Raw genomic sequence first — 21,405 nt, forward strand, 5'->3', positions numbered from 1 at the left:
GACATAAACTATTGACCAGGTCTGGTATTAAGATTGGATTCAGCTGCACCTGGATTCCATCAGGAGTTTAGAAAGCAAGGGAGCCCTTTGTGAGCCTCATGATTCACTTGAAGGATCTTTCTTACCATTTTACCTTTATCCTTTGCATTTCCAGTTGTTGTGTAAATCATTTGAAAGTGATTCTTAGAATGATTTCCCTTGATCTTTGTAGGAAGTAATAGAGCAAGCCTTGCCATCAAACTTTGCTGTGCTTTTGCAAATTTATATTGAACTCCCTTTTACTAATGCCTTTGATGGTAATCCTTTAAGCCATCTTTGTTGATGATTCTATAAGCAATCCTAACCACTCCTTTGCAACATTTGATTCCTCAAAAGTCAGCTAAAGAATCTATTAAAGAGCTCCATTTCAAAGTAGGATCTCCCATTACTTGGATTCAGACTTCCAACTCACTGTATTTCAAACCCTTCCAGCTAATACATTTTTACTTCCTGCTTTTTAGAAAATACCACTGAAAAGTGCCTCCTAACACCAATTATTTGCTGGGTTTTGACATACTTTCCCTGTTCCTCTCAATGCATGTGTTTCTAAAGCATCACAGATGTTCTCATCACCATTACATGACTGAAAAACATACCAAGGAAGCTACCACAGGTCAAGGAGCAAATCACTGAGAAAGGCAGCAATAGAACCATGCAAGTTCTCTAAGTGCCGTGAGTAGTCCAGATTCTCTCCTTAACACTCTTGACAAATTATTTATAGACGTATTCACGTAGTCAGTAAGATATAAAAATGTTCTAATTATATCATTCAAATCAAGGCACAATTATGCCCTTAGTTTGCCAGACAATGCTTTGCCAAAAAAGGTTTGCCAGAAATATTTTGACCGAAAAAAGGGGGACCATCTAGAGCATCTGCAGACAAGACGCTATAAAATCTCCAGAGACACATCTAGCCTGTCTCCACAGAGGGCTTCAAGGTAAGTGCATGCATTTTGTGAGCTTGAAGAAAGGAAAATATCCTTAAAAAATTCTGTTCCATTTCCCCTCCCTCTGGCAACCATTTCCATGAGGGAGTGCCCATGTGAACAAAAATTTTCAGTGTAATTTCAGTGCATGTCTGTATTTTCAATCTACAATTATTCTGTTGTAGAATTCTGTTCAGCAATAAGAAACAACCGCCATTCCTGTTTTACAGGGTTGGCCAGATTCCAGGACTACTCCAAAGGTAACACACTGAGTAATCCATTCCTAATCTACAGGACAGGGCTTTTAAACAGCTGCACGAGTTCTCTTCATAAATCCTATTATATTTCTGCTGAATTTGCTTAGGCTAGATAATTGAAAATAGGGGGGAAATAAAAAGTGAAGTAATTTTTCATTTTTAACACAAAAGATAATTCTTTTAGCAAGAAAATACTCTCCTGAAGACTCTAATTAAGGACCAGATCAGAGACGGATTTTCTCTGGCTGTAGATTCTTTTATGTGGAAAACTTTAATCTGGTCAGAATTCATCAAGGTGAGTTACCAAGCTGCTCTCAATATTCAGAAGATGCTCTATTTATTGTTATAAGACCTACATGTTGTAGAATACTAAATCTTACTCTAGGGTCAGACTAAGATATTTTTAACTTCAAGTCAAAGTGCATTTAATTGGTTTCTTCTTAAGAGCTTACCTTGGAGATTAGTTAGCAATTTATTAGCTAAAGAACAAGGAGTTTTCTCACTGATCTAGATTATATCATTTTTCTGAGTGATCTACAACTCTTTTTCTCCCCCCAGACGTCTCTGCTGACAAGTTTTCAATAGAGTGCAGGCATGGCCTCTGGAGATGCTGAGATGGCTGTTTTTGGGGAGGCAGCTCCTTACCTCCGAAAGTCAGAAAAGGAGAGAATTGCAGCCCAGAACAAGCCTTTTGATGCCAAGACATCCGTCTTTGTGGTACACGCAAAGGAATCCTTTGTGAAAGGGACAATTCAGAGCAGGGAATCAGGGAAAGTCACTGTCAAGACTGAAAAGGGAGAGGTGAGCGAAAAACAAGCCTGAAGGACAACATTTGATTCATATTCTGAGTTTTCAGTTGACATATGTGGATCTTTTGTTTCCTTGGCAGACCCTAACTGTGAAGGAAGATCAAGTCTTCTCCATGAACCCTCCCAAGTATGACAAAATTGAGGACATGGCCATGATGACCCACCTCCACGAACCCGCTGTGCTGTACAACCTCAAAGAGCGTTACGCAGCCTGGATGATCTACGTAAGTGGCAGCAGCAGCTTCCTCTGGGCAGCTGGAGGAACTGCTCTGCCATGCCCAGGGGAAGCCAACGTGCTGTGTCCCTTCCTCGCAGACCTACTCGGGTCTCTTCTGCGTCACTGTCAACCCCTACAAGTGGCTGCCCGTGTACAACCCGGAGGTGGTGTTGGCCTACCGAGGCAAGAAGCGCCAGGAGGCCCCTCCACACATCTTCTCCATCTCTGACAACGCCTATCAGTTCATGCTGACTGGTGAGTGCTTGATTTCCTTTGAGCTGCTCTTGCAATCATCTCTCTGTAGAGGGAAATGTAGGGCATTCTCTAAAAAGATGGTACCCCACTTAAAAAAAATTGTGTGTGTGTGAAATTAATGGAAGATTAATGCACTGAGCTTTAATGGTCTGTGTAAGCTGAGTGTCTGTATTCCCATTAGAATCACTAAAGACTTGGACATAATGTAGATAGACTAAATTCAATGGAAAAACCACCTATTTTGTTATATAGACTTTACTGACTGTAATGGAATCTTACATATATGAATAGATTTATGTATCTTAACCACTAAATTAGTTTCAGACAGAGACTACAGAGTACAGCTAAATGACATGGCCCCTATAAATGAAGTGCATTAAGTCAATTTAAATTTTCAAGCATCAATGCTAACAAGCAAAACAGAGTATCTCTGCCTTGAACAGGTACATAAGCCTGACTTGATTATTATGCAAATGGCTTGCATTATGTAAAAGATGTCTAAAGTACATACAGACTTTAACAACATCTGGAACTCCTACACTGATTTGTGACTGCAACTAAAAATCAACTGCAATAGTGAAAAGTAAACCTCAGAAAATGATGTCAAGGAAAAAAATAAAACTTTTAGCATTTAAATTGAATGACTTCAAAAATTTCTTTCTGCTCTTTCCTCTTCCTTCCACTTCTTGTTTTCTCTTCCCTATATGTACATTGAAATCAAAGGTGTGTGGGAATTTAGAACTTCTTCTTTTCTTAGAAATTGGGAAATACATTCAGAATAGAAAAATCACAAATAAATGTTATCAGTGGATGATCTCAAGACTGAAAAATTTCTGTATTTATAGAGATTATAAAGAAGAGGTGAAAAAGAGTGAAAGAGCTTGGTCATATGTTTCTGTCATTAATGATGCCTCAAAACTTCCGTAAGATTATTCAGGAAACTTTTAGGTTAAGAACAACTTACATACTACCAAAGTATAACCTCTATATTTTCATTACATTTACTTGGCTAATAAGAGGTAAATGGCTTGATGAAGAGACAACGTCAGGAAAGGCATAAGACTGTAAAAGCTTCTCTGAAGTGATGTCTTTACTGAATCAGTTGCTAATAGATGAAGTAGTGCTGGGAGCATCAAAACTACCTACTAGAATTCCCAGGTCTTTTTACTTTTTCTGTTCCTGGATTCTCTGGAAGCTTCAGTTCTTATTTTTCTCCTAGTTCTCAAATTTGTTGTTATTCATAAATACTATGAAAAGGTTTCTTATCTCTGTCTCTTCCCCAGATCGGGAGAACCAGTCCATCCTGATCACGTACGTACACCCCCTGCTCGGGTCCCTGAGGGGCTGCCCAGGGCCAGGGCCCCTCCTGCCTGACCACACGCTCTCTGCTTCTCTCCTTGCTCTGACAGCGGAGAATCCGGTGCCGGGAAGACTGTGAACACAAAGCGTGTCATCCAGTACTTTGCAACAATTGCAGCCAGCGGGGAGAAGAAAAAGGAGGAGCAGTCAGGCAAAATGCAGGTGAGTCAGGAAGAACAGACTGGACACTTGGGCTGTCATTGCCCTGTCAACTCAACACAGTCCATGAGTAATTTTCCCTCTGCAGGGGACGCTTGAGGATCAAATCATCAGCGCCAACCCACTGCTGGAGGCCTTTGGAAACGCCAAGACCGTGAGGAACGACAACTCCTCGCGCTTTGTGAGTTGATGAGTTGTTTTGAGCTTACACAAAAATCCCTTCTTGTTATAACAAGAGTGATGGGATAGTGGTATTCTCACATGAGGACATGGCAATGAAATGTATCTGAGCTGAAATGCTGCTGCTTCTCCTTAACAGGGCAAATTCATCAGAATCCACTTTGGGGCCACGGGCAAACTGGCTTCTGCTGATATTGAAACTTGTAAGAGATTCTCCTGGACTGGTCCCATTCCTTCTAAGCCCCCACTCCTGCCCAGTTCTTCTGCTTAACTCTGTCCTGCCATCCTTGACAGATCTGCTGGAGAAGTCCAGAGTCACTTTCCAGCTCAAGGCGGAAAGAAGCTACCACATCTTTTATCAGATCATGTCCAACAAGAAGCCAGAGCTGATTGGTAGGAAGATCAGTAACTTTTTTTGAAGGAAGATTACTGAGAAATAGTTCATTGTGTCATCTGGAAAGCTATAGTAATCTTCTTTTTCCCCTTTATTTCTTTCAGACATGCTCCTCATCACAACCAACCCTTACGATTTCCACTATGTGAGTCAAGGTGAGATCACTGTTCCCAGCATTGATGACCAGGAGGAGCTGATGGCAACAGATGTGAGTAACTTTATCAAACAGGTCATACGGTGGATTGGTGCCCTGGTACATGTACATTTATTTTTTTGTTGCTAGAGTGCCATTGATATCCTGGGCTTCTCTGCTGATGAGAAAACAGCCATCTACAAGCTGACAGGGGCTGTCATACACTACGGGAACCTGAAGTTCAAGCAGAAGCAGCGTGAGGAGCAGGCAGAGCCTGATGGCACAGAAGGTATCAGCAGAGTCAGCAAAAGAGATATTCTTTCCAAAAGAGATATTCTTTGTCACAAGAAGGACTTAGGTAGATTTCAGGCTTTAAATATGCAAATGTGTAAACTAAAAAGAAGAGTAGTTGTTCCATGACTAGATGACAGTTGAGACGTATCTCATCTAATGGTACCTGTACTTTTTATCTGTGACTACTTCATAAGTAAGAGATCTGGCATACCCTGCCAGGAAACTGGAGCCATGGATGTCAATTCCTACACCATTGTTAGTCATACTTAAGTTGAAATACATCTTGCAATCTCTGCTGTAGTGTGGAGTAGTGAAATGGTTCAGCCCTACCAGGAAGGGAAACTGCTTCTCTTCACTCTCACCTACTGGAGTGAACTCTGATGTGAGATGTGTACTTGATTAGTCTCTGTCAAAGCAGGAAGGACTGTTCATGCCTCCATCTCTCTGAGTGATGAATCCTCTTGCTATATAACTAGAAAGTACACATGAAGACCCATAGTTACACCTGAAAAAGGATAAAAGCAATGAGCTTTCTTGAAGAACAACTGTAGAAAATTAAGCTCAGAAAGAGTTGCAGACTCTGAATCCTGCAGACAGGAGAGAAATCAGCTTTGCGGCTTTGACAGATATTGTTGTGCACTTTTGGAACAGTCCATCAAGGACCAAATTTTTGGAATTGTTGAATATTTACTGTTTTCTCTTTTCTGGTGTTCAGTTGCTGACAAGGCTGCCTACCTGATGGGTCTGAACTCAGCAGACCTGCTCAAGGCCCTCTGCTACCCCCGAGTCAAGGTGGGGAATGAATACGTGACCAAGGGCCAAACAGTGCAGCAGGTAGGAAAAAAAGAATAATCTGGAAAATGCTTTGATGGTTGGTGTTGTTTCTCCTCTGCTGTGTGTAGTAACCTCCAAACCTTTCTCTATGCTTTAGGTGAACAATTCAGTGGGTGCCCTGGCAAAGGCTGTCTATGAGAAGATGTTCCTGTGGATGGTTGTTCGCATCAACCAACAGCTGGACACGAAGCAGCCCAGGCAGTACTTCATTGGTGTGCTGGACATTGCTGGCTTCGAGATCTTTGATGTAAAGAACACAGTTTTTTAGCATTTCCATGGAAAAACTATTGAAACTTTTGAGACGTTTAATAGAAGGGAGTATGTTCCTACATTTATTTGTAGGGCTTGTTGGAATCACCATTTTTAATCCTGAAAAAAAAAAAGATTGAAAACTAATCTTTCAATTGCTCTGAATTTGAAACCTCTCTTTTTTAAATACAAAGCCTATCCTAAAAATATACCACAGGAAAACTACACAAGAAAATGACTTGTATTTATAGTATCAACCCTGGTGAATTAGGATTGTACAAGAAAACACCTTGCTATTATTGCTGATCCTTGAAAGCATTGTATGTCTTTTTATATCTGGCAGTTCAACAGCTTTGAGCAGTTGTGCATCAACTTCACCAATGAGAAACTGCAGCAGTTCTTCAACCATCACATGTTCGTGCTGGAGCAGGAGGAGTACAAGAAGGAGGGAATTGAATGGACATTCATCGACTTTGGGATGGACCTGGCTGCCTGCATTGAGCTCATTGAGAAGGTATGCTTTGTGTTGAATAAGTTAGATCTATATTTGCCAAGAGATGTAATTAAGAAGCACATGAGACTATTTTGGCTTCTTCAAGTACATACCCTGTGGCAACAGGGTGGAAGGGTTTTTGGAGATCATACTCAGATATCAGGACTTTTGGTGAGAGAATTCACTGCTAGATTACAAAAAGAAATAATATAAAAGGCAGTCATGTTCTATAGGCAACTATCAGTAAGTAGGTTTTATGGAGACGACAGTATTTCCATCACTTCAAATGAAACAGAAACACTGAAAAAAGTTGAACCTTGGTTAATTTTCTCTGACTTATTGTCATAAAATGTGTGGGAACAGCTTTCTTTTCTGGCTCTAGCAAGTTTCCAACCAAAATCTGTTTCTCCCTCGTACCTATTATAATCTCTCCCAGCCAATGGGCATCTTCTCCATCCTGGAAGAGGAGTGCATGTTCCCCAAGGCAACTGACACCTCTTTCAAGAACAAGCTCTATGACCAGCACCTGGGCAAGTCCAGCAACTTCCAGAAGCCCAAACCTGCCAAAGGCAAGGCTGAGGCCCACTTCTCCCTGGTGCACTACGCTGGCACAGTGGACTACAACATCACTGGGTGGCTGGAGAAGAACAAGGACCCCCTGAATGAAACTGTCATTGGGCTGTACCAGAAATCATCTGTGAAGACCTTGGCCTTACTCTTTGCCAGCTATGGTGGAGGAGAGGCAGGTCAGTTCAGTGAAAATTGTATTTTCAGCATGGGACAATGTTGACACAGAATTGAAGCCATAAATACTAAACATTTAAAATTGGTTTTTCAATTTAATTTTTTTCCCTTTAATTTGCAGAGGCTGGTGGTGGAAAGAAGGGTGGCAAGAAAAAGGGTTCTTCTTTCCAGACTGTCTCAGCTCTTTTCCGGGTACAGTACTGCACCTGTTACCTCTGAAATGGGAAGGAAGGGGGTGAGCTAATATTAAATTTGAAAGGACTATTTTACATGACTATAATGGTGCTAAATATCTTTAGAAATTCCACATCAGGTTTTCCAGGATCAATTTTAATATTGCTAATTTGTCGTGTCCAAAAATAAGTATTCAGTCTTCAAAATCATGAAAATCTTATAATCTGCGTGTATTTCCCTTTTTTATTTTTTTTTTTTGAGCAGCTCTCATTGAGATCTTTGTATTTTTATGTCTTTGGGTCAGACTATGACCATAATATGAGTATTCCTGCATTTCTGTTGAGGAATTGAAAGTAATTTCCAAGCGGATATTTATCTTATTGGAATAAACCCCCATTTTTAAAAACTTAAATAGCCTGACTTTTGAAGGCAGAATGTGAGAAATCTAGAAGTCAATTACTTTTTGTGAATGTGTGAAATTTATATTTATTTTCACTGGCCCAATAACAACACAAAAGTATTTCAGTCTTTAAAAATGGTGTTCAGTATCTTCAAATAGAAGAAATATTTGGTTTCTCTGGCTTTATCTAAGTGTTCTGAAGCCCAGCTTGAGACATTGTGAAGCCATTACCTGGGCTTGATGCCTCAAACATTGGACATAGAAAACTAACATTGCTACCTGCTTCCTCTAGGAGAACTTAAACAAGCTGATGACCAATCTACGGAGCACTCACCCCCATTTTGTGCGCTGCATCATTCCAAATGAGACTAAAACACCTGGTAAGATGGCTCAAGTAGGAAGAGAGTTTGCTCTGATACATCCATTCCTTCTGGACAAACTGCCCAGCCCACAGCTGGATAAACACATCATGTGGCTGAGGAGCAACTGGCTCATGGGTCGAGCACAGAGGGTGACAGGGATTGGGGTGACATCAGACTGGTGACCTGTCACTACTGGGGTTCCAGAGGGCTCCATCTTGGGCCCTGTGCTCTCCAACATCTTCATGAATGACACAGGACTGGAAGGAATACTCAGCACATTTGCAGATGACCCAAAAGTGGGAGGAACTGTTCAGCCCCTTAAAGGCAGGGAGGCCCTGCAGAGAGACCTCGACAGATTAGAGGGCTGGGAACAAGGGGAAGTGCCAGATTCTGACCCTAGGGTGAATGGACAGACTGGGGAGTGAGATGCTGGAAAGCAGTGCTGAGAAAGGGCCCTGGGAGTCCTGGTGGGTGCCAGTTGACCCTGAGTCAGCAGTGCCCTGGCAGCCAGGTGGGGCAACCCTGGGGGCATCAGGCCCAGCATGGCCGGCTGGGCCAGGGAGGGGATTGTCCCACTCTGCTCTGCCCTGGGGCGGCCTCACCTCAACATTGGGGCAGTTTGGGGGGGACACAATGGAAGGAAGATCTGAAACCATTGGAGAGTGTCCAAAGGAGGCAACGAGGATGGGGAAGGGCCTTGATTTGAAGGTGTGTGAGGACACTGAGGGCACTTGGTGTGTTCAGCTGGACAAGAGGAGACTGAGGGGAGACATCATTGCAGTTCCAACTGCCTGGGCAGGGGCAGAGGAGGGGCAGGCCCTGAGCTCTGCTCTGGGGGGATCAGGGACAGCAGCCAGGGAATGGCCTAGAGCTGTGTCAGGGTAGGGTTAGATTGGATCTCAGCAAAAGGTTCTTCTCCCAGAGGCTGGTTGGGCACTGCCCAGGCTCCCCAGGGCAGTGGGCACAGCCCCAAGGCTACCAGAGCTGCAGGAGGGTTTGGCTGATGCTCTGGGGCACAGGGGGGGACTCTTGGGGATGGGCCTGTGCAGGGCTAAGGGCTGGACTCAATAATCCTTGAAGGTTCCTTCCAATTTGGCATATTCTGTGATTCCCCTCCACACTGGAATCTGTGCTATTCCTTTGTGCTCTGCTCTGCCTTGCTCAGGTGCCATGGAGCACGAGCTGGTGCTGCACCAGCTGCGCTGTAACGGCGTGTTGGAAGGGATCAGGATTTGCAGGAAAGGGTTCCCCAGCAGAGTCCTCTATGCTGACTTCAAACAGAGGTAAGAGCACTGCACTTCTCAGCATCATTAAAAGTGTTGTTGGTCCATTCATAGGTCCATTCAGTCTGTTGTCAAAAATAGCTATATATGAGCTGGCGGGGTTTAGTGGCTCCTGTGCGTTGGTTGGGAAAAAGTAGCCTTCTCTTCCTCTTTTCACAGATACAAGGTGCTTAATGCCAGTGCCATCCCAGAGGGACAATTCATTGACAGCAAGAAGGCTTCCGAGAAGCTCCTTGGCTCAATCGATGTGGACCACACCCAGTACAAATTTGGACACACCAAGGTACAAACCCCCCATTCCCTCACTCTGTGCCTGTGCTTTGCCCGGCCTGACAGTGATGTGCTGCAACATTCCCTCTCTAAGGTGTTCTTCAAAGCTGGGCTGCTGGGGCTCCTGGAGGAGATGAGGGATGAGAAGCTGGCACAGCTCATCACCCGCACACAGGCCAGGTGCAGAGGCTTCCTGATGAGGGTGGAGTACCAGAGAATGGTGGAGAGAAGGTACACATTCCTTGTCTTCAATTAAACTCACTGTGCTTGAGGGAAAGTGTTGACACTTTTCAGACTGAAAATACTCATTGCACATCTGAATTATGCTCCAGAGAGTCCATCTTCTGCATCCAGTACAACATTCGTGCATTCATGAATGTCAAACACTGGCCCTGGATGAAGCTGTTCTTCAAGATCAAGCCCTTGCTGAAGAGTGCAGAGTCTGAGAAGGAGATGGCCAACATGAAACAAGAGTTTGAGAAAACCAAAGAAGAGCTTGCAAAGTCTGAGGCAAAGCGGAAGGAGTTGGAGGAGAAAATGGTTTCTTTGCTTCAGGAGAAAAATGACCTGCAGCTCCAAGTGCAAGCTGTGAGTTTATCACCAATAATTTATCACTCAGAAAATGGATATGTACATTCAGACTGTTCGTTGTGAACAGAAGGTCAGACTGTAGAAGACCAAAAGTCATATATTTGGGGAATTATCTGTCATATGTATGTGAAGGTGAGGAAACAAACGTCTGGCAGTGGTGTGATGAGCACTGACAGCCAGGGCAAAGAAACAGGGAGAAACTGGGAGTCAGTACTCTTGCCTTCAGAGGAAAGAGGCAGATGTAGCTCATAAACATGACATACTCAGGGCAGAATGCACCCCCAATTCCCTCTGAGCCGGTGAATGCTGCAGGAAGGATCTCCATCTCACCAGGATGGAGAACTATGAATTAATTTTGGAGTATAAATGCAAACTGGAGTTCAAAGTGGCACTCTATGTTTTAGACTTAAATGGTATGAAATCTATAATGAAGCAGAAGTTCTTGGGGGTTTTGAACATTGCAGGGCTTTTTTGCATTTCTAGTCTGGATTTCATATTGTAGTTCCAGTATAAGCAACATCCCGTGGTAGTAAAATTATTAATATTTAAGATTGAGAGTTCTAGCTAAGAAGTTATTTTTATTAAAAGGATGCTCCTTTGCACTAAAAGCCATTTTTTGCATTAATATTTGTGTCAGTTCCCCAACATTCAGACATATAGCCCCCTGAGCTCCCTTTTCTCTGCCAACTGGTTGCAGAGACCCAATTCACACACTGTATCAGAAAAAAAAGAAAGTGGTGAGGAAAACCAACCCTCTCAATGTTAACAAAGATAAGTATTTGGAGGGATGTTCTACTTAAGTAGCTTAACTACAGCAATTCTAAGGAAACAAACAGTAAATAACATGACTATGTGGAGAGACTGGTTCACGGTGGAGCTTATAGGAATGGTACATCTGTATGGGGAATTGGAAACAATCATGGACAATTTAACTTTTAGTTGAAAGAAATATTCTCTAAGTAAAGAAATTCATGGCTAGACCTCTCAATCTCAATATTAATAATTTTGCCATCACAGTTCCATGAACCCTGTAGACACACAGGACTTCACAAAAATAGAATATTGCTTAAAAATATAAGCAAAAATATACTTAAATATCACTTTACAAAGTCATCTAAATCTACCCTATAAATAACCTAATTTGCCAACTAAAAATAGAACACTGTATTAATTACAGTTATTTGAATATTTCCATAGAAAATGGGCACCCCTATGTTACCTGTTTTCCTTAGTATAAGAAAAATAAATATCCCATTGGACTTTCTTGTATATCTTAAGATATATGTTCCTTTCAAATTCCTTTGGAACAAAACAAATTCATGATAAAAAAAGCCCATCAAAGGGTAAGACAAGGAACTGATCAGCTGAAATCAGCACATGCCACCCCAAATACAGCATGGAAGGGACACACCTGATTTACCCCACTTGCCTAAGCAATAGCATTCATACATTTATAGAGAGAGGATTCTTATTTCTCTTCAGTTACTGTTGAGACTATCAGACCCTTTATTCCCAACTTCATAACAGGTTCAGAAGGATTCCGTTGCCGAAGGATAGATATCTAATGCAGTGTTTATGAACAAAAATGTCTCCAAGCCCCCTCTCCTCTAGGTACATGAGAAATTCTCACACCTACCAAAACTCTGAGAAACTTTTAGGAGAGAGAAAATAGATTAGAAATCAATATTGTTTCACCTCAAAAGCTGTATAACGCATCCCAGGGAAACAAACAAACAAACCAACAAAACCAAACACACAAACAAACAAAAAAAACCAACATCAAAACCAACCCCAAAATGATCAACAAGATTAAAGTTGCTTCAACATACACACCTACTTACATAGAAAAGCTCAGAAAACAAATCAAGAAAATCTGTGTCTCCCCCACAGGAGGCAGATAGCCTGGCTGATGCTGAGGAAAGGTGTGACCAGCTCATCAAAACCAAAATCCAGCTGGAAGCCAAAGTTAAAGAAGTGACTGAAAGGGCTGAGGATGAGGAGGAAATCAATGCTGAGCTGACAGCCAAGAAGAGAAAACTGGAGGATGAATGTTCAGAGCTGAAGAAAGATATTGATGACCTTGAGCTAACACTGGCCAAGGTGGAAAAGGAAAAGCACGCCACTGAAAACAAGGTACGAGGCAGAAAATCTCACCCACACTCCAGAAAAGAGCCCCACTCTATATCTACTTCCTTGATTTACACTTGCTCCCTTCTTCCTAAAGGTGAAAAACCTCACAGAGGAGATGGCAGCCCTGGACGAGACCATCGCCAAGCTGACAAAAGAGAAGAAAGCCCTCCAAGAGGCCCATCAGCAGACCCTGGATGACCTGCAGGCAGAGGAGGACAAAGTCAATACACTGACCAAAGCCAAGACCAAGCTGGAGCAGCAAGTGGACGATGTAAGCCCACGGACACACAGCAGGAACAGACAGGTATGGAGTTTGAGCTGGCTGGTGGAGCACTGATGGCCTTGTTCTGTGTAGCTGGAAGGGTCCCTGGAGCAAGAGAAGAAACTGCGCATGGACCTGGAGAGAGCCAAGAGGAAACTGGAAGGAGACCTGAAGCTGGCCCAGGACAGCATCATGGATCTGGAGAATGATAAGCAGCAGCTGGATGAGAAACTGAAGAAGTGAGTGTGGCCCTGGGACACCTCAGTGCTGGGCTGCAGCTCTTGTCTTTTTCCTTTGAGCTGTAACCCACTTTGCTTTGCCCAAAGGAAAGACTTTGAAATCAGCCAGATCCAGAGCAAAATCGAGGATGAACAAGCCCTGGGCATGCAACTACAGAAGAAGATCAAGGAGCTGCAGGCAAGTGTCTGCCCTTCCCCTGCCTGCCCCAGGCTCGGCTCAGGGAGGAGGAGGGCACGGGTGTGAAGGGTCCCTCGTGTTCTCCAGGCCCGTATTGAGGAACTGGAGGAGGAAATCGAGGCCGAGCGAACCTCTCGCGCTAAAGCAGAGAAGCATCGGGCTGACCTGTCCAGGGAGCTGGAGGAGATCAGCGAGCGCCTGGAAGAAGCAGGAGGGGCGACGGCAGCTCAGGTGGAGATGAACAAGAAGCGGGAGGCAGAATTCCAGAAGATGCGCCGGGACCTCGAAGAGGCCACGCTGCAGCACGAAGCCACGGCTGCCGCCCTGCGCAAGAAGCACGCGGACAGCACAGCTGAGCTGGGGGAGCAGATCGACAACCTGCAGCGCGTCAAGCAGAAGCTGGAGAAGGAGAAGAGCGAGCTCAAGATGGAGATTGATGACTTGGCCAGTAACATGGAGTCTGTCTCCAAAGCCAAGGTATGGAAAAATAGACTGAAAACCACTTGGAAATTAATTCCATTGAAATACGTCTTTTCAAATTATGGCCTGGTTACCATCTAACTCCCTGTCTCTCTATGGAGCTGTGTTTCTTACTTTCAAACACCAGGGAACAGTCCAGACCTTGCAAGTCTGTTCATGTTTTTCTGCTTAGAGTCCTGCTTTTCCGAATAAGAAGGCGTCTAGATCCTAATCTTCTTTCATTCTCTGTGACCTCCACAGGCAAATCTGGAGAAGATGTGCCGCACCCTGGAAGACCAGCTGAGTGAGATTAAGACAAAGGAAGAAGAGCATCAGCGCATGATCAATGACCTCAATGCTCAAAGAGCTCGTCTGCAGACAGAAGCAGGTAACATACCCCCACATGCCTCTGGAATGGGACAACCTGTAATTAATGATAACAGAAAAAGGAATGAAACTTTGCTCAAATTGATCTAGTCTCTGTGATCTGTTATACAGTGCTTAAAAGACACATTGACTTAGTATTGATTTTAAATTGCAGTCTGTCTGTAAACTTTCTTAGGTGAATATTCACGCCAAGTGGAAGAAAAAGATGGTTTGATATCTCAGCTATCCAGAGGCAAACAGGCATTCACTCAACAGATTGAGGAACTAAAGAGACATTTAGAGGAAGAAATAAAGGTAAATGTACTTCCAGTAAGGGTGTTGACTTTGGACTGAGGTTCTGTTTTCTTTCAGGATATTTCCTACTCTCACAAAAAATCAGAATGTTAGCAATATCAGTTTAATTTTTGAGCTATTAAACAAGATGGACAATTTTGCCACCTTAATCTCTAGTGTGGGAAGGGAAATTGAGGAAGACATCCTCTCCAATTTGAATACTAAGACAGAGAAAAACATTTTTAGGTCTTTATTCAGATTTATAATGGCATATAAAAAATGATTCAGATATATCTAAAAAAAAATTGTGCGTCTTAGTCTACTTTTCTAAGCTGAAAATTTAGAGTATATTTAAAGGGATTCATCAATTTCCTGATTTACAGTTGTCATTTAGAATTATCCATCATCTCTCCTGAGAATACTTTCTACATTTGAATGAATGAAGAGATAAGAAAGTTCTCTAAATGTGAAATCAATCTGCCATTTTCCCTTGGGTTGACTTTAAATGTCAGATGGAAAGACTCTTCAACCACTTTCGTGAAGTTAACATTCCGCTGTCTCACAGGAAATTAATTGTCCCCATCCAATTGTCTCCCAAGGCCAAGAACGCCCTGGCCCACGCCCTGCAGTCCGCTCGCCACGACTGTGACTTGCTCCGGGAACAATATGAGGAGGAGCAGGAAGCCAAGGGGGAGCTGCAGCGCGCCCTGTCCAAGGCCAACAGTGAAGTGGCCCAGTGGAGAACCAAATACGAGACGGACGCGATTCAGCGCACGGAGGAGCTCGAGGAGGCCAAGTACGTGGGGAGTGGGATGAGAAATGACTGCAGAAGACTGAGAGCGGTCAAGGGAAATGGGAGTCTCTGAGTGGGCTGAGACAGGGTTAGGATGAAGGCAGGGGTATACTGTCTTTGTGGTGAAGGGAAGGTAGGGCAGGGAGGAGAAAAAAAGTGTATATTGGAAGGGAAAGCATAGGCTTTAGGGCTAGAAGTGCTAAGACAGGCCTAAATCCTTCATAGGTGCTTGGACACAGAAGAGATAGATCCTTTAGGATCTGTGAAAAGTGCTCAGCTGGAACCCCCCAAAGTGGCCAACTGCCCACTCATGGCAGTGCAGAACTGACTCCCTTCTAAGCTCTAAGCTGCCACTGTGCTTATCTCCTCCCAGGAAGAAGCTGGCACAGCGCCTGCAGGATGCAGAGGAACACGTCGAAGCTGTCAATGCCAAGTGTGCCTCCCTGGAAAAGACAAAGCAGAGGCTGCAGAATGAAGTGGAGGACCTGATGATTGATGTGGAGCGATCCAATGCTGCCTGCGCTGCTCTGGACAAGAAGCAGAAGAACTTTGACAAGGTCTTTTGGGCTCCAGCCCTGGGACTCCTGGGCAGAGCCTCCCCCCGGGATGGCCACATCCCTACTCACGCCCCGTTTCTCTTCAGATCCTGGCAGAATGGAAGCAGAAGTATGAGGAAACGCAGGCTGAGCTGGAGGCCTCCCAGAAGGAGTCTCGCTCCCTCAGCACGGAGCTGTTTAAGATGAAGAATGCCTATGAGGAGTCCTTGGACCACCTGGAAACAATGAAGCGGGAGAACAAGAACTTGCAGCGTAAGTCCCTGGCCCTCTGCTCCGGGATGGGCTTTCTCACCAGCTGAGCATTGCTGCGGGGTCTGTGCCTGCAGCTCTGCAAAGATGCCTGTCACCCTGGTGGGACAGGGCCCTTCCCATTCTGCTCTGGGCCTGAGCAAGCCATTGGTCTTTGTTCCCACAGAGGAGATTTCCGACCTCACGGAGCAGATTGCGGAGGGAGGAAAGGCAATTCATGAGTTGGAGAAAGTCAAGAAGCAAGTTGAGCAGGAGAAATCTGAAATCCAGGCTGCTCTGGAGGAAGCTGAGGTACCTGGCCAGAATCATTGCTGTCTGCACTAAATGTGTGAGCAAGGCAGAAACAATGCTAAAAAGGCCTTGCTTCTGCTCTGTTCTGGCTGCGGAGGGCAGCCAGCTGAGATTTCCTGGAATATTCTCTAATTCCCTAGAAAGCAAGCAGTAGGTTTATCAGTGTTCCCCATGTTTGTGTCCACTTGTCCAGGCCTCTCTGGAACACGAAGAGGGGAAGATCCTGCGCCTGCAGCTGGAGCTCAACCAGGTGAAGTCTGAGATTGACAGGAAGATAGCAGAGAAAGATGAGGAGATTGACCAGCTGAAGAGGAACCACCTCAGAATTGTGGAGTCCTTGCAGAGCAGCCTGGATGCTGAGATCAGGAGCAGGAATGAAGCCCTGAGGCTGAAGAAGAAGATGGAGGGAGACCTGAATGAAATGGAGATCCAGCTCAGCCACGCCAACCGTGTGGCTGCAGAGACACAAAAGAACCTGAGAAACACACAGGGAGTGCTCAAGGTCTGTTCAGCAGAGCTGCAGAAAGAGCAATAAGATCCCCGACATTTTTGGCCCTCAAGCGCACACTGACACGATGTAATTCCTCTTGTCTCTCTTACAGGACACCCAGATCCATTTGGACGATGCTCTCAGGACCCAGGATGACCTGAAGGAGCAGGTAGCCATGGTGGAGCGCAGAGCAAACCTGCTGCAGGCTGAAGTTGAGGAGCTACGGGCAGCCCTGGAGCAGACGGAGCGGTCGAGGAAAGTGGCTGAGCAGGAGCTCCTGGATGCCACAGAACGTGTGCAGCTCCTCCATACCCAGGTCAGGGCAGGGAGCAAAGGCAGCCGTGTTGACACATAACAAACCCAGAGAGCTGGAATATACCAGGGGACAGGCAGTACTAGAATGGCCTCTCTACTGCTGTCCGCCAGGAAAGGCATGCTCAGTGTCCATCACCCGAGCCCACCACTGGCATTACGTAAACAACCACTGTACAAAGAATTCCACATTCACAATTGCCGATGGAACGGGAAAGACTTGGCTCAGGCAGTAGGTTTGTTATTGCAGACCTTAGAATAAAAATCTTGCCATGTCCTTCCTGTTGCACAGAACACCAGCTTGATCAACACCAAGAAGAAGCTGGAGACAGACATTTCTCAGATTCAGGGCGAAATGGAGGATACGATCCAGGAGGCCCGCAATGCTGAAGAGAAGGCCAAGAAGGCCATCACAGATGTGAGTCGGGGCTCCTTTCATTGCTGATGGGGATGTATTCTCCCCAAAATGTCTCCAGCCCCACAAGGGCTTTGACCTTTTGCTCTGCTCAGGCGGCCATGATGGCAGAAGAGCTGAAGAAGGAGCAGGACACCAGTGCCCACCTGGAGAGGATGAAGAAGAACCTGGACCAGACGGTGAAGGACCTGCAGCTTCGTCTGGAAGAGGCCGAGCAGTTGGCCCTGAAGGGAGGCAAGAAGCAAATCCAGAAGCTGGAGGCCAGGGTGAGTAGGGCTGTGTTGGTGCATGAGTGACCCCATCTCTTGGAGAGACACCCCCAGGGAAGCTGCAGGGACGGGCTTCTCATTGCAGGTGCGGGAGCTGGAAGGGGAGGTTGATGCTGAGCAGAAGCGCAGCGCTGAAGCCGTGAAGGGTGTGCGCAAGTACGAGAGGAGGGTGAAGGAACTCACCTACCAGGTAATGGCCCCTGTGGGCATCTGCAAAAACTGAAAGTGTTTGCACCTGATTGCCAAGGGGAATTGCTACCTGCCACAGTGGGGGAAACAATTCACACTCTTTCCTGTTTGCTAACTGCTTTAGTCTGAGGAAGACCGAAAGAATATTCTCAGGCTACAGGATCTGGTGGACAAGCTGCAAATGAAGGTGAAATCCTACAAGAGACAATCTGAGGAGGCTGTAAGTATCACTCTGAGTGCTTGGCAAGAAACACTTTCCAAGAGGGTAGCTTGGCCACTGAGGAAGCTTGGCCCAATAGAAGAAAGCTGGAAGGTGTCACTGGTCAATAATGGAGTTCTTCAAGTTCTCTGAAAGGCTCCTAAATCAGCCTCACATGGAGAATGAAATCAATGAGTCACTAACAAGACTAATAAGAGGGCAAATGCACACAGCATTTTTTGCATCAGGACAACAAAGCAGCCTGTAAGAAGGAGTCTTATTAATGGTAAGGACAGTACAGTACATTAAGAAGTTTTGAAAATAACTTAGTTTCAAATTTTTGATAGCAGACAGAGAAGGTGTTGGAAGTATCCTCCCAAGCCACTTTGTGTTCAGCTCTTAGAATTGTGCAGGGACCCTTTGCCTGTTTCTGGGCGTGCAGCACTCAGGGAGGAACTGAGGCAATCCTGCAGTCCCTGAATTTATGATTGGCTGAGCGTGGCTTCTTCACTGTGGCAAACAGCCCAGCCCAGACAAAGGCTTCTGGACTCAGTGAGGGGGGTCTGTGAGAGGGGCACTGAGGAGTTTTCAAGGATCTCACTGAGACTCACGGATAAGCTGTGGTGGGTGGTGGATGGAAGTTTGTGCCCTCCCCCAGGCCAAGGCACAGGAGCAGTGACACCCCTGCCCTGGGCTCCTCACCACCAACTCCTTCTCTCTCCCAGGAGCAGCTCTCCAATGTCAACCTCTCCAAGTTCCGCAAGATCCAGCACGAGCTGGAGGAAGCCGAGGAACGGGCTGACATTGCAGAGTCACAGGTCAACAAGCTCCGAGCCAAGAGTCGGGAGTTTCATAGGAGGATAGAAGAGGAAGAGTGAGATTGTCATGAGGTACAAAGTGACCTGCGGGCTGCACAAAATGTGAACCCTTTGTCACTTCCTTCTGCAATGTACCCACCTCAGTGTCTAGTGAATAAAGAGTAGATTCCTCTGCAAACACACCATGACCAGTGCCTTCTTTGGGTTTGGTTTTCTCACCATACTCGGGATATTGCATTGGAGAAGAAGACTCCTTACTTTTTCCTGGTTAGGAAAGGGGAGCTGATGCAAATGTTGGACTGAGGACCTGCAAACTTAGAATCTGGCCATTCCTGTGGAGACTCCTGAAAATCCAGCCTGCGCTCTCTTTTGTCTCCAGCAGCTCCTTGTCCTGCTCCTGCCTTCACGTGCTCCTAATGCTTCTCTCATTGTCCTTTCAGCACAAGTTCCTTCCCATGGGAGAGGCAAGAGAGGGTGATCTCCTGTCCTTTTTCCTTTCCCTGCCCATGTTTCTGATGCTGCCACTCACAAACCCTAAACGCCTACCCCAAGCAATCAGAGGTTACAGCGCACTGCACCATCAAGGACCAACAGTCCCTTGAAAGAGACAATTTTGGTCACTGCGTACTGACAGTGTCTCTACATTGTGCCATCTCCCTTACCCTGGATCCCCTCAGCTGCTGCCACCACCTGCTCCCAGTTTCCTCTTAGTGGGCAAACAGCAGAGCCCCGCCTGGGGCCCCGTGCTGGAAGGACTCTCCCTTAGTACCCACCTCTCGCACAGCACATGCACCAACACACCTCCTCAACGATCACCTCAGAGGTCAGCCTTGGCACCTCCTGCACAACAGGCTGCACATGGCACTGTCTCAGACAAGGGAAAAGAAGAAAACAGATGGGTGCAGCCCTCCATTCCTTCCTCCCATTACTGTCCCTTGTGAGCATTGGTGAGCAGAACTTCTGTCAGTGCTGTCAGTGCTGTATCTCAGCAGAGAGCAATGGGAGATGGTTGTTTAGGGGCAAACCTCAGCCTTCAATCACAAAGACCTTAAGAAAGCCACCTAACACCTGGCCAGACTAGTCCTCTCTGACAATGTCTCACAGCATGCATTGACCTGCCACCACAGGCAGGGCCTCTTGGCCTTAGCCTTTGCCTGCCCAAGCCCACCTGTAAGCTGACTGCTCCTCTTGGGTGGCAGTCCCACCTGCAGGCATCTCCAAAGCTTCAGGGGGGCTGGGTAGAGTCTGAAGGCACACAACATCCATGAGTATCCCTGTTAGCTGGAATGGCTGGTGCAAGCATTAACTTCTGAGACTCTCTGAAACCCTGCTCTACAGACCCTGCACCACCCTTTGCCTCCCATTGCCTGCACTGAGGAAGCTTGAGGATGTGTCACCAGAATGAAGGAATGCAGCCAGCAAAGCCAGGCAGAGGGAAGAGAGGAGTGAGCCCTGGCCCTACTGGCAAGTGGAACACCTGGAGAGTTTCTTTGATACTTGTCCAAAAGCGCTGTCTCAGAGGGCACCGGTGTGAAAAGGCAGTCAAGTCACTGAAGAAGCAGCTCTCACATCAAGGGCTATAACTGTGTCTGTTCTGACCTACCACAGCCTTCTTTAGACTGTTTCTTCCTCCAGCCTCCTGCCCCTTTCACTTGCACACAGTTACATGCTCTCTGCTATCTCTCCAGCTCTCACGCATGTGGCTGAAAATGAAGCAGGCAGCTACGTGAAGACATCATGTGTCTCCTTTCCTCTGCAGTGACAAAGGCCCAAAATAGCCCTGCTCTCCTAAGACTCCTGTTCAGGGTCGTGCCTGTCTGTGGGCATGATTCACTTCCACTAATAGTGCCTGAGACATTCCTGGGAGGGTAGGCTGCCTTCTGTGTCTCAGTGCCATGTGCTGCCGTGGAGGAGCTGGACAACTGTGCTGTGTCCCAAGACAGCAGATGCTATTCTTACCCCAGGGAGACTTGCTCCAGCATAGCTCCATTCCCAGCTGAAAGGTTAAATGTCAGACTGCGGCCCGAGCGTGCTCTCCCTGCTCAGTCTGAATCCAGAGTGGCCCCTTTGGAGCCCGTGCAACGGTGCTGTGCCAACCCAGCACCTGGGTGCTCTCCCCTATCTCCTGGGACGTGCTGTCCCACAGGGAACACAGCAGCTGCCCAGGTACTTCCAGCAGTCAGCTGGGGCTCACTGGGGTCGAGGGGGTATCCCCCCTCTTGTAAACCTACCCATGGAAAAGGTGGGCTGGGCTGTAGCTCTGAAAATGCAGCATTTTCCAGCCTCCACCCTGGAGTCCCAGTCTGGGTGAGGAAGAAGGAAGAAGGCAGAGGCAGGGCTTGCTCCCAGGTTCGGCAGCGCTGCAGGGGCCATATCCCTTTGCTCAAGCTGTGCTTTCCCAGCACTCGCTGAGCGAAGGCTGTAGGGCCGAAGCCCAGAGATCCCTCAAGGGCCACGGCAGCATCTGGGCTGA

General features: G+C 46.1%; 1 protein-coding gene and 3 long non-coding RNA genes across 9 annotated transcripts in view; 1 reads left to right on the plus strand and 3 right to left on the minus strand.

Moving 5' to 3' along the window:
- Positions 1-21,405, minus strand: part of LOC127475874 (uncharacterized) — a 72,781-nt gene that overhangs the window by 33,099 nt on the left and 18,277 nt on the right. The window lies entirely within an intron of this gene.
- Positions 1-21,405, minus strand: part of LOC127475860 (uncharacterized) — a 53,852-nt gene that overhangs the window by 27,505 nt on the left and 4,942 nt on the right. The window contains exon 1 of one of the 6 annotated variants that reach the window (XR_007906356.1): positions 1,868-1,890. The exons of the other annotated variants lie outside the window; for them this stretch is intronic. This is a non-coding gene — a long non-coding RNA (uncharacterized LOC127475860). Of the gene's footprint in view, positions 1-1,867; positions 1,891-21,405 lie in introns of those variants that run through there. 6 annotated transcript variants of the gene reach the window in all.
- Positions 1,802-19,117, plus strand: LOC127475856 (myosin heavy chain, skeletal muscle, adult-like). Its single transcript, XM_051798061.1, has 38 exons — positions 1,802-2,023; positions 2,112-2,255; positions 2,347-2,503; positions 3,787-3,814; positions 3,913-4,024; positions 4,110-4,202; positions 4,341-4,404; positions 4,496-4,594; positions 4,700-4,803; positions 4,879-5,017; positions 5,738-5,856; positions 5,954-6,103; positions 6,449-6,619; positions 7,035-7,353; positions 7,464-7,534; positions 8,209-8,296; positions 9,444-9,561; positions 9,721-9,844; positions 9,926-10,062; positions 10,164-10,419; positions 12,313-12,555; positions 12,647-12,823; positions 12,908-13,053; positions 13,141-13,231; positions 13,319-13,708; positions 13,952-14,078; positions 14,253-14,371; positions 14,950-15,146; positions 15,517-15,700; positions 15,787-15,952; positions 16,116-16,240; positions 16,434-16,742; positions 16,843-17,046; positions 17,335-17,460; positions 17,553-17,723; positions 17,812-17,916; positions 18,040-18,135; positions 18,840-19,117. The coding sequence occupies exons 1-38, from the start codon at positions 1,817-1,819 to the stop codon at positions 18,990-18,992; spliced, it is 5,829 nt and encodes a 1,942-aa protein (XP_051654021.1). The 5' UTR covers positions 1,802-1,816; the 3' UTR covers positions 18,993-19,117.
- Positions 7,192-21,386, minus strand: LOC127475865 (uncharacterized). The gene is made up of 3 exons (XR_007906361.1): positions 21,164-21,386; positions 9,868-10,273; positions 7,192-7,557 (listed from the first exon to the last, which is right to left on the minus strand). It is a non-coding gene; the product is annotated as an uncharacterized LOC127475865 (long non-coding RNA).

This window comes from Manacus candei, unplaced genomic scaffold, assembly GCF_025592945.1.
Source record: "Manacus candei isolate 608988 ecotype Guabito, Panama unplaced genomic scaffold, ASM2559294v1 h1tg000047l, whole genome shotgun sequence".
In the NCBI taxonomy this organism is placed as follows: Eukaryota; Metazoa; Chordata; class Aves; order Passeriformes; family Pipridae; genus Manacus; species Manacus candei.